General features: G+C 47.5%; 1 protein-coding gene across 2 annotated transcripts in view; it reads right to left on the bottom strand.

The window, feature by feature from the left end:
- Window positions 1-13,168, bottom strand: part of ppef1 (protein phosphatase, EF-hand calcium binding domain 1) — a 159,409-nt gene that overhangs the window by 17,997 nt on the left and 128,244 nt on the right. For both annotated transcript variants that reach the window (XM_067992435.1, XM_067992434.1), the window contains one exon: window positions 11,365-11,449. In XM_067992435.1, the coding sequence (XP_067848536.1) occupies window positions 11,365-11,449 (85 nt within the window). The remainder of the gene's footprint in view (window positions 1-11,364; window positions 11,450-13,168) is intronic.

The raw sequence follows: 13,168 nt of genomic DNA on the forward strand, positions 1-13,168 counted from the left end.
ATGAGAGGAGATCTTATTGAAACATACAAGATTCTGAGGGGACTCGATAGGGTAGATGCTGAGAGGATGTTACCCCTCATGGGGGAATCTAAAACTAGGGGGCATAGTCTCAGAATAAGGGGTCACCCATTTAAGACAGAAATAAGGAGGAATTTCTTCTCCCAGAGGGTCGTGAATCTTTGGAATTCTTTACCCCAAAAAGCTGTGGAGGCTGAGGCATTGAATATATTCAAGGCTGAGTTAGACAAATTTTTGATCAGCAAGGGAGTCAAAGGATATGGGGAAAGGGCGGGAAAGTGGAGTTGAGGTAAAAATCAGATCATCCATGATCTCATTGAATGGCGGAGCCGACTCAAAGGGCCAAATGGTCTACTCCTGCTCCTATCTCTTATGGTCTTATGGTCTTACAATTTTTTAAAATATTTTTAAAAGGAGCAGTGTTGTCTGAGTATTTTTGGATTGCATGACAAAAACTTCACATTATCAATCAAATGTCACCCGACTAATCCTACACAGCCCAAGTCATCTGATACACTGACAGCTGGCTGAACATGTGTTTCACTAATAACATGTTAAGAATCTACTTGTCTGATAGGGAATCTCGTGTTGGACTAAGAAGCATTTTAGATACTTACTCGGGTAAATTAATGTATTGATGTGATTAAAAACATATATGAGCGATGAATGAGGATGAATGGAACAGTAAGAACAGTCTGTACATTGAGTGACATTCTGAGTGTTAGTGAAGGGTTATTAAGACAATCTGTTACTTTAACAGTTTTGGATGCTGCAATCCCAAAATGAATACAGCTTGTTGAGCAACTGAGGCCTGAAACTGTAGTTACCGATTGTCCTTTCCACTGAAGTTGAATTTTACCCCCTGTTTATATTTCTACAGCATTCCTTACAGACAGGAAATTGTTACAAATTGCTTTACATTGAGTATTTCCCTTCAGAATGGTCATATCGTGGATGACTCCACTGACATCCTGGCTGTGACTGAAACCAGGCTCCATTGACATCCTGGCTGTGACTGAAACCAGGCTCCATTGACATCCTGGCTGTGACTGAAACCAGGCTCACGGGTAACAATGTCTTGCCTCTTATCAAAACCTGGCTGTACTTTTCACCACCTGTCCTGCTGTAGTGATGGTGTGGCCCATATCACCAAATCACAGCTTGGTCTCTCCCTCTACTCCACTGGCGCCTTCTCCCCCTTCGAGTACCTCACCTTGCTTCACCCTTCTTGTTTCTTCTTTACAATTCTCATTGTCTACTTCCCCCAACCCCACCACTCCCCAACCCCAAGTTTCTACCTGAATTGTTCTCCTGCCCTAGCCTTGAACCCGTCTCTCGCTGCTTTTCCTCCCATCTCCCCTTGTGCCCACTCCGAGCTCATCTCGTCCATGAAACCCACCTCCTGCTCCCTTGGCACAGTTCCACTGAACTGCTGACCACCCAACTTCCCTTCCTGGCCCCCATGCTAGCAAACACTGTAAACGGTTCCCCCTCTCCTCAGGTACTGTCCCCTCCCTTTCAAAACCTCTATCATCATCCCACTCCTCAAAACCCCATCCTTGACCCCTTTGTCTTTGCAAATACCGCCCCCATCTCCAATCCTCTTTCCGCTCTAAAGTCCTTGACAAAGTTGTTGCCTCCTAAATCTGTGTCTATCTCTCACAGCTCCTTCTTTGAGACTATCAAATCAGGTCTCTGCCCCAACTACAGCACAAAAATAGTCCTAACCCAAGTCACAAACCACACACCCTGCGACTGTGACTGTGATACATTATTCCTCCTTGTCTTCCTTGACCCCACTGAAGTAATTTCACGGTCGAGCACAAATTGTCAACCAATGTCATTCCTGCGTTGTCCAGCTCGGTGGGACTGCCTTTGCTTGGTGCCATTCTTATTTATTAACTTGTAGCCAGAGCATCTCCAGCAATGGCTTCTCTTCTGCCCCCACACAGTCCCCCAAGGATAGAAGGGTTACCTTCCAAATGTGCTCTGACAATACCCAGCTCTACCTCTCCACCAGCTCTATTAATACCTCCACTCTCTCTTCCTCTGACCCTGACCTCTTGTGCACTGTCCCCCTCGCCCCTCCCCCCCCCACGCTGTCTGTTCACGGCCGTGCCTTCATCCACCTGGGCCCAATGCTTCTGGAATTCCCTCTCTAAACTCCTCCATCTTTCCATCTCTTTGACAAAGGTGTTTGTCACCATTCCTAATGACCTCTTCTTTGGCTCGGTCTGAAATATTTTTGATTATCTGTGAAAAGCTTTGGGACATTTTCCTACGTTAAAGGCACTAACCTGGGGAGGTTGGTTGACTCCATCCATCTGATTCTATGGGGGTTATATTGGATAACCCCTGAAACTGGGCGCGGGGGTCACGGTGCGCGATTAACCCATGCCTGGTCGTTGAGATGCAGGCAGCATGTAACATGGTGCAGGTCATTAAAACACTTCCTGCACTGGATCCAGGTGTGGGAGATGTTGCTGCTGCTGGTGACCCCCTCTGCTACCTCGAACCAGGCCTTCTTGGTGGCAGAGGCAGGCCACTTCCTCCCGTCCGCCAGGTAAAATAGTTCCCTCCTCCTCCTCACCCCGGCCAGTAGCAGCTGAAATGAGGCATCGCTGAATCTTGGAGCAGCCTTTCCCCTGTGCTGCTCCATTGTGTCTAATGGCTCTTTGCTCCAGTAATGCAGCAATGGCCCTTTAAATCCAGATGCTCCAGCTGACAGCCTGTGATGCGCGTGCTCAGTCCGCCCGCTGCACAGCTTTTGGACGGGAAACCCGGAAACAAGGTTAAGGGGCAACAATTAAGTCACGATCGGGTAGGGAATGGTAAGTTTTTAATATTCGGGTTTGCCGTGCGCCCATTGACCCCACCCCTCCCCCCTCCCCCCTCTGCCACCCTTTTAAAACTGAACTCGTAGTGCAGCCTGGTGATGATGGGACCTCTGGAATTTTTAATGAGCAGCAACTGGGCTGCTCAACGATTGCGGGACTCTGATATTTGTACATTATAAGATAAAGGTCCACACGGAGTCTGAGCGGAGATCAGACATTGCACATGTAAAACACAGATGCAGGTCCTATCCCTATGTTTACAAACTGTTGTGTTATTTTAAAATATTGAAGAAAGGCTGCACAATATTGGTTAAAGAAACAATTACCGCTGTGAGGAGGTATAATATGTTAGAAGGATCATCAAATGAGGTCATATGGGTTGAACTGAAGAACAAAAAAGGAGCAGTCACAGTACTGGGAGTGTACTATAGACCCCCCCAAACAGTCAGGGAGATAGAAGAGTAAATATGTAGGCAAGTTTCTGAGAAGTGCAAAAACAGTAGGGCAGTAATAGTAGGGGATTTCAACTACCCTAATATTAACTGGGATAGAATCAGTGTAAAAGGTATAGAGGACACAGAATTCTTAAAATGCATTCAGGAGAACTTTTTTAGCCAGTACGTAGCAAGCCCAACAAGAGAGGGAGCAGTTCTGGATTTAGTTTTAGGGAATGAAGCTGGGCAGGTGGAAGGAGTATCAGTGGGAGAGCATTTTGGTGGTAGTGATCATAATTCAGTTAGATTTAGCATAGTTATGGAAAAGGACAAAGATAGAACAGGAGTTAAAGTTCTCAATTGGGGAAAGGCCAATTTTACAAAGCTGAGAAGTGATTTAGCAAAAGTGGACTGGAAACAGCTACTTGAAGGTAAATCAGTGTCAGAGCAGTGGGAGGCATTCAAAGGAGAGATAGAGAGTTCAGAGCAAATATGTTCCCACAAAGAAAAAGGGTGGGACTGCCAAATCTACAGCCCCCTGGATGACAAGGAGCATAGAGGGTAAGATAAGGCAAAAAAAGGGAAGCTTAGGTCAGATACCAAGAGCTCAATACTGCAGAAAGACTAGAGGAGTATAGAAAGTGCAGGGGTGAAATTAAAAAGGAAATTAAGAAAGCAAAGAGAGGGCATGAAAAAATACTGGCAAGTAAAATCAAGGAAAACACAAAGATGTTTTATAAATACATAAAGAGCAAGAGGATAACTAAGGAAAGAGTAGGGCCAATTAGAAGCCAATGGGTGGAGGCGGAAGATGTGGGTATGGTTCTTAATGAATACATTGTGTCTGTCTTCACAAAAGAGGGGGACGATGCAGAGATTATATTTGAGGAGGAGGAGTGTGAAATATTGGATGGGATAAACATAGTGAGAGAGGAAGTGTGAAGGAGTTTAGCATCTTTGAAAGTAGATAAATCGCCAGGCCCGGATGAAATGTATCCCAGGCTGTTAAGAGAAGCAGAGGCTCTGATCATCATTTTCCAATCCTCTCTGGCTACAGGTGTGGTGCCGGAGGATTGGAGGACTGCTAACGGTGTACCGTTGTTTAAAAAGGGAGAAAGATAGACTGAGTAATCATAGGCCAGTCAGCCTAACCTTGGTGGTGGGCAAATTATTGGAATCAATTCTGAGGGACAGCATAAATCGTCATTTAGAAAGGCACGGGTTCATCAAGGACAATCAGCATGGATTTGTTAAGGGAAAGTCATGTCTGACAAACATGATTGAATTTTTTGAGGAGGTAACAAGGAGGGTCGATAAGGGTAATGTGTTTGATGTAGTCCACATGGATTTTAGCAAGGCCTTTGACAAGGTCCCATATGGCAGGTATATGGCAAAGAAGTAAATGTCCATGGGATCCAAGGGAAAGTGGCAAATTGGATCCAAAATTGGCTCAGTGGCAGGAAGCAAAGGGTAATGGTTGACGGATGTTTTTGTGACTGTGTTTACAGTGGGGTTCCGCAGGGCTCAGTACTAGGCCCCTTGCTCTGTGGTGTATATTAATGGTTTGGACTTGAATGTGGGGGCATGATTAAAAAGTTTGCAGATGATACAAAAATTGGCCATGTGGTTGATAGTGAGGAGGAAAGCTGTAGACTGCAGGAAGATATCAATGGACTGGTCAGGTGGGCAGAAAAGTGGCAAATGGAATTCAATCTGGAGAAGTGTGAGGTAATGCATTTGGGGAAAGCAAACAAGGCAAGGGAGTACACAATAAATGGGAGGATACTGAGAGGTGTAGAGGAAGTGAGGGATCTTGGGAGCGCATGTCCACAGATCCCTGAAGGTAGCAGGACAAGTAGATAAGATGATTAAGAAGGCATAGGGGATACTTTCCTTTATTAGCCGAGGCATAGATCATAACAGCAGGGAGGTTATGCTAGAACTATATAAAACACTAGTTAGGCCACAGCTTGAGTACTGTGTACAGTTCTGGTCACCACATTACAGGAAGAATGTAATTGCACTAGAGAGGGTGCAGAGGGCATTTACGAGGATGTTGCCAGAGTTGGAATGTTTTAGCCATGAGAAAAGATTGGATAAGCTGGGGTTGTTTTCTTTGGAACAGAGGAAGCTGAGGGGAGATTTAATTGAGGTGTATAAAATTATGAGGGGCCTAGATAGAGTGGATAGGAAGGACCTATTTCCCTTAGCAGAGGGGTCAGTGACCAGAGGGCATAATTTAAAGTAATTGGTAGAAGGATTAGAGGGGAGTTGAGGAGACATTTTTTCCCCCAGAGGGTGGTGGGTGTCTGGAACTCACTGCCTGAAAGGGTGGGAGAGGCAGAAACCCTCAACTCATTTAAAAAGTACTTGAATGTGCACTTGAAGCGCCGTAACCTACAGGGCTACGGACCAAATGCTGGAAAGTGGGATTAATCTGGATAGCTCTTTTTCGGCTGGCACGGACACGATGGGCCGAATGGCCTCCTTCTGTGCCGTAACTTTCTATGATTCTAATCTGCATGCCAAACCTCACCAATCTGCTGATCTAAGTTTGTTCCAGGCCTGTGAGAGTGCGTACACCAAGGTTCTCTGCTGATGCACTAGAGGCCTTGGTGCAAGAGGTGGACATAAGCAGGGACATCCTATATCCGCAGGGGAGGGGGGGTGGGGGGCCAAGGGGCCCTCCAGACATATGGTCCCGAAGCAGCGGGGGACAAAGTCAATGCCAGGTGCACAGCACCACGAACATGGATGCAGTGCAGGAAGAAGTTCAATGCTTTGACATGAGTGGTCAAGGTGAGTGAGGTCAACTGTCAAGTGGTGTCTCCCACCAACTGCTCCACACACTACACCCCCATCACCCACATACCAACAAACTCTTTCCATCAGCACTCAACTCTTCCAATCAGATGCTTCCTCTCAGCCTCACACATTACCACTGTTGCAAGCCGCCCACTCACAACTCACAGGCCACACACACTGGCAGCTATTCAACCATGACAGGCACATCACCCAAACATCTTGCAGGACACTCACCGACACACGTCCCGCTTTCTAGCAGGAGAAGGTGGCGCATAACAGGAGGCAGCAAGTGGCAGTGGCTCCTTGGGACATGAACCTGCTGTCCTCTCTCAGGATGACAGCATTCCTCTCCCACCTCTGCCACTCCGCCAGTGCCCTTGCTGTTGCCTGTCAGCCAGCCAGCCCACTCCCTGTAGAGTATTGAATCTTTATTATAGGAACATAGGGATGGGAGTAGGCCATTTAACCCCCTCGAGCCTGTTCTGCCATTCAATGAGATCCTGGTTGATCTGTGACCTAACTCCATATACCTGCCTTAGCCCCATATCCCTTATACCCTTGGTTAACAAAAATCTATCAATGTCAGATTTAAAATTAACAAGTGAGCTAGCATCAACTGCCATTTACGGAAGAGAGTTCCAAACTTCTACCACCCTGTGCGTGTTGAAGCATTTCCTAACTTCACTCCTGCAAGTCTTGGCTCTAATTTTTAGGCTATGTCCCCTACTCCCAGTCTTCAAGTATAGGAGACCTCTAAAATCAGATACAACTGCATCAGCGGCCAGAAGCAATAATCCAGCAACGAACCTGTAAATCCTGCGTGATCCCTTTAAATAGTGCTGGTCGGGGGGTCCTCCATGCTGTTTACGACCTGTGGAGCTGTCCGCGGTTAAGACCAAAATTGCATCTGTCCCTTTAAATCAGTGTTGCACACTGATCGAATGCATATTCTCCCTACTTTACATGGTACCGCCGTTCATTACCTGCCCGTGTACAAACGCCTTGACCTCGGCGTCCAGCACAAGTCATGCCGGAAGTGTGCGCGCGCATTCCGAATGCCATTTTGGGTCCTTAGGAGTCCGCGTGTCGCCTACACAATGGGCACTACCCGGCCCAATTTAGACCCCTATGATTCTATGGACAGGCAGACTCTGTAGGAGCAACAGTGTCTATCAGAATGTAACTGATAGATGCATTTCCTCACATAAAGGCAGTGGAAATATAACACTGGCCTGTGACAAAAGGTTGCTCGAATAAGATAACCCCGCTGTTCAATATTGGGAGAGAGAGAGCGGTCTACATTTTATATATGGGAGTGGGACTAGCTGGATTGTTCTTGCAGAGAGCCAGCATGGGTTTGATGGGCCAAATGGCCACCTTCTCTGCTGTAACCATACTATGATTCTATATAGGCAGCAGAGTGCCTGCTCTCCATAACTTTCCGGCTGTCTCTACCCCGTAGACATAACAAGATGCTTCTCTCTAGTAATGGGGAGGGCTCTCTAATTCAGCAGTGGGCGTGTTTAGTGTTTCTAAGTCTTTGTACTCTAGAGATGAGAGGGGGTCTCTACACAGACAACATTGTAAATTATAACTTTTCTATGGGTCCATTTTAGTCATTAAGGTCAGGTTCCCTCTTTAGTGTTGAAAGCGAGTGCCGACATGCTTTAAATTGGACCTACATGACAAATTTGCCACAAGCCTCATTAGGCTGTCCCCCTGCACAGGCAACTAGGAATAATTCTTTAAACATGCTGATCACAAAGAAATTGGGGGCAGTCAGCTCGTGATGCTAACTGTGTTAGCAGTTAGAGAAACTAAAATTTAATGCAGAAAATTAGTCCTATAGTTTTATGAAGAAAGAATTTTCATTTATATAGCACCTTTCATGACCTCAGGATATCCCAAATCACTTTGCAGTGAATGAAGTACTTTTGAAGTGTAGTCACTGTTGTAATGTAGGAAACACGGCAGCCAATTTGTGCACAGCAAGATCCCACAGACAGCAATATGATAAATGACCAGATAACCTGCTTTAGTGATCAAAAGCAAAATACTGCAGATAAATACATTGGGACAATCTGGAAAAAAGAGAAGTAGGGCAGGAGATCAGTACAGAAAGCATTAGAGAAAGAGCCAGGGATAGACAGATAAAGAGACAACACCAGAGACCGTGGGGTCGATTGGGGTGGGAGAGAAAGCACTGCAGAGAGCTCAGCGTGAGATCCGGGCCACTTTAACTCTGAGGCCTCATTTAAATAATCCAGGACAGTGTCCCGCCTGAAACCAGCCAGAGGGAGGGAGGTCAGGGCCGGAGGGAGGGAGGGAGGTCAGGGCCGGGGGGAGGGAGGGGGTTCAGGGCCGGGGGGAGGGAGGGGGTTCAGGGCCGGGGGGAGGGAGGGAGGTCAGGGCCGGGGGGAGGGAGGGAGGTCAGGGCCGGGGGGAGGGAGGGAGGGGGGTCAGGGCCGGAGGGAGGGAGGGAGGGGGGTCAGGGCCGGAGGGAGGGAGGGAGGGGGGTCAGGGCCGGAGGGAGGGAGGGAGGGGGGTCAGGGCCGGAGGGAGGGAGGGAGGGGGGTCAGGGCCGGGGGGAGGGAGGGAGGTCAGGGCCGGGGGGAGGGAGGGAGGTCAGGGCCGGGGGGAGGGAGGGAGGGGGGTCAGGGCCGGAGGGAGGGAGGGAGGGGGGTCAGGGCCGGAGGGAGGGAGGGAGGGGGGTCAGGGCCGGAGGGAGGGAGGGAGGGGGGTCAGGGTCGGAGGGAGGGAGGGAGGGGGGTCAGGGCCGGAGGGAGGGAGGGAGGGGGGTCAGGGCCGGAGGGAGGGAGGGAGGGGGGTCAGGGCTGGAGGGAGAGAGGGAGGAGGGTCAGGGCTGGGGGGAGGGAGTGAGGGGGAAGCCGTGTCGGGGACCCACAGGAGAGGTCCCTGGCAATAGGTTAGTGCGGGGCAGGGGTTTGGGCAAGCGATGCCAGTCGGGTGAGGAGGAAGTAAGGCCGGGGCTAGGGAGGTCCAAGGACTCCTTTCGGGGCCTGGTTTTGGGGGGGGGGAGCCAGGGAGATCTCCAGCTCTTCCTGGGCCACAAGGATTCCACAGAAAAGTAATTTCTTGAAACTTACCCCGGCCTCCAGGCCTCCCGCCGTGAATCTGCTGTGGCAGTTGGGCTCATGCAAGACGCCCAAATCCCGAAGTTAAAATATCTTCTCCACACCCCTTTCGGGCTGTGACTTTTAGCTTTAAATTAGGCCCCCTCCACTCCCACCCCCACCACCGCCTACAGCAGGAGCCTCGGCCCACTTCATAGCTGGTGAAGATTAAATGTCGGGCGGGAATGGTGCAGGTAAGTGGACTTTGAGGATTCTAAGCCCTCCCAGGCAGCACTACCGTGTGTCAGTGCTATATGGAGAGCGTGAGAGATAAACAGAAAGGCAGAGAACCGGAAACAGAAAGAATTTAGAAACTGGGAGACAAACAGATAATTACAGGCAGAGAGAAGCAAGACTTTTACGTTTTTGTCAATGGGTAATGGCGTGGGAGATGAGTTAGGATATATTTTAAATAAAATTTACAGTCAGTTCAAGCCTGTATAATGCCAAGCCTCAGGGTCCCAGAAATATCTCAGCTCAGGTCTCAGGTGATGTCAAATCCCGAGTTGTTGGGGACCAGAATCAATCTCCAGTTCCCCATGGATTTGGATGCACCATGCATTTCTACCACTTGGCAATGTTGGCAATAACATAAAACTTCTGTTAGTTTGGAAAGTTTGCAGTTGTTGCATTATCTCCAAATACTCTCGGCACAGACGATTTGATGGGTATTATAGCAACATGTACATGAATACCTTTAAATGTAGTTCCCCTCCACAGCTCAGTGAGCTCATGGAGTGAATAGTTAAGTTGTAGAGATCAGCGAGGTCCCAGGTTCAAGCCTTGGTCTGAGCTGAGTTAGTTGATCCCAGACGGTGAGAAACTTCAATACCCTCAGACCCTCTGGGTTAGGAAAGGGGTGGAATGTCCCAGGGTCCCAATTCCTGTTGCCCATGACAGAAGAGCATCTATGTAAAGAGCAGGTGGGGGTAGGAAAGGGTTGCCAACTCTGGTTGGACATATTCCTGGAGATTTCATCACGTAACCTCCTGCCTCCAACCACCCCGCCCCCACACTCCCGCCATTGGTCGCCCGACACGTCCATCCTCATGAAGCCACCTTCCTTCACCAATCAGATAGTGAATAGACTCTTCATTACCTGATTGGATGATTCTTCACCGTCAGTCAACAGCTTTTTTTTCCCATGTCCGATATTTTTATAACTAATAAACAAAAGTAGTCAAAGAAAATTTTTTAAAAACAATTTTTTATTGCCCTTCTGATTTCTCTCCCTGGTTTGCTCGCAGCAGGTCCAGGAGATTAATCCTGAACTCCTGGAGACTCCAGGACATTTCCTGGAGATTAATCCTGAACTCCTGGAGACTCCAGGACATTACCTGGAGATTAATCCTGAACTCCTGGAGACTCCAGGACATTACCTGGAGATTAATCCTGAACTCCTGGAGACTCCAGGACATTTCCTGGAGATTAATCCTGAACTCCTGGAGACTCCAGGACATTACCTGGAGATTAATCCTGAACTCCTGGAGACTCCAGGACATTACCTGGAGATTAATCCTGAACTCCTGGAGACTCCAGGACATTTCCTGGAGATTAATCCTGAACTCCTGGAGACTCCAGGACATTACCTGGAGATCAATCCTGAACTCCTGGAGACTCCAGGACATTTCCTGGAGATTAATCCTGAACTCCTGGAGACTCCAGGACATTTCCTGTAGATTAATCCTGAACTCCTAGAGACTCCAGGACATTGCCTGGAGGTTTGGCAACCCAAGGGTGGGATCAGGCCTGGCTGTTTTTGTCCTTCCCTCTCCCCGGGTTAATGGCTTATTGACTTTGTGTCGAGGATTGTCCACAAACCCCCTTGGATGGGATACCAGCGGCCTGCTTCAATAATGGGGCAGTGCCAGTAGGAGAGGATGGCAAGGGAGAAAATTGTTGAAACAAAAAGTCGCCCACGTGTCCATAGTGTACTGCAACATTAGTTACTAGTTACTAGTTATTGAAGATTATCTTAACAGTGCTAATATACATAATGGTATTGGCTGATACCCAATTGACAAGTTCTCTATTGTACTATTGTAATTTCCTCATCAGGAAACCCAATCCCAGATACTATTGAATTCTATAAATCAATATCAAATACGAACTGATAGAAAAGTTGTTGCGATTTACCTGAGTGATCTTTATCAATCATTCCAAAAATGATCTCCAGGTCTGCCCGATGTCTGTACATGGTTTCGATCAGGTTTGGCTGAGCCTGTGTATCAGTAAGTGCAATTAAACTTCACTCGATCACAACTGTGAATGTATACTATTGGTATTGCCATTGCAGCATTAGTAAACATAGGATAGTAAATAGTTAACAGTGAAAAGCCTTCCGTTTACAGGAGTGATATACTCTCGCTGTTTTAGGCCAGCACTCTGTAATTGCTGCTATTCTTTTCAAACCTTTGTAAATTCATTCGTGCCAATTGCATTGCACAAAATATGCTGGTGGGGCAAATGTTTATCACATTACATTTATCCCCTCCTCTCCTGAGGGACGACACTGGCAGTTCCTGACACATAGGAACAGGAGGAGGCCATTCAGCCCCTCGAGCCTGTTCCACCAGTCAATTAGGTCATGGCTGATCTGTATCTTCACTCCATCTACCCACCTTGGTTCCCTAATCCTTAATACCCTTACCTAACAAAAATCGATCAATCTCGGTTTTGAAATTTTCAATTGACCCCCAGCCTCAGCAGCTTTTGGGGGAGAGAGTTCCAGATTCCCACTCCCCTTTGTGTGAAGAAGTGCTTCCTGACATCACCCCTGAATGGCCTAGCTCTAATTTTAAGGTTATGCCCCCTTGTTCTGGACTCCCCCACCAGAGGAAATAGTTTCTCTCTATCAACCTTATCAAATCCCTGAATCATCTTAAAACCTCAATTGGATCACCTCTTAATCTTCTATACTCGAGGAAATACAAGCCTAGTCTATGCAACCTGTCCTCATAATTTAACCCTTTAAGCCCTGGTATCATTCTGGTGAATCTGAGCTGCACCCCCTCCAAGGCCAATATATCCTTCCTGAGGTGCGGTGCCCAGAACTGAATGCAGTATCTCCAGATGGGGTCTAACCAGAGCTTGCCCAAGTGGTCAGTCTTCACATATGATCTTAGATGGTGGGTGCTGGCAGGTTATTCAATTATGGGGGCTTCATAACTGAGCCTGGTTCTGTCCTCGCCCAGCATCCAGACCGGTTGACTGGATAGTGATCCAGAGTGGGAAAGCTGGCTGATTTTATTTCCTCTTCCCTAACCCGGGGAGACATTGAGGCTTTACTGTAGCCCAAACCCTGGCTGAGATCAGTAACTCTGCTCATTGTGGCTCAGTATCACATCAGGCAGTGTATGTGGTCATTGAGCCATTCGGGGGATTAAAACAGATTTTAAAATAAAAACAATTATTAAAACAAACTACCAACTAGAGGGTTAGAAGCGTACAGGGCTTGGAAGAAAAATGGCCAGTCAGCCCATTAAACCCACTCTCCATTGATCAGCCACAAGGAGTAGTTGAGGCGATTTGCATCGATGCATTTAAGTGGAAGCTTGATAAACTCATGAGGGGAGAAAGGAATAGAAGGATATGTTGATAGGATTAGATGAAGTAGGGAGGGAGGAGACTCACATGGAGCATAAACACCAGCATGGACCTGTTGGGCCGAATGGCCTGTTTCTGTGCTGTACATTCTATGTAATTCTAAGTAATCTAACCTATCACAGACTTGACCCAACTTTTTAATCTCCTAAAGGAAGCTTTCCATAAATACTCCTTGATCTCCAAACTAATCAAGCAAAACTGAATATCCATCTCATGGGTCCACTATTCGATCCTTGGTGCTTGATTTCCACATGTAGTATCTCCTTGGGACCATCTTTTTCATGGGTTATTAGCCCCTACGCCACCTGTTCAATCCTGTTTATAATCATAGTTT

This window comes from Heptranchias perlo, chromosome 11 (genome assembly GCF_035084215.1).
Source record: "Heptranchias perlo isolate sHepPer1 chromosome 11, sHepPer1.hap1, whole genome shotgun sequence".
NCBI lineage: Eukaryota > Metazoa > Chordata > Chondrichthyes > Hexanchiformes > Hexanchidae > Heptranchias > Heptranchias perlo.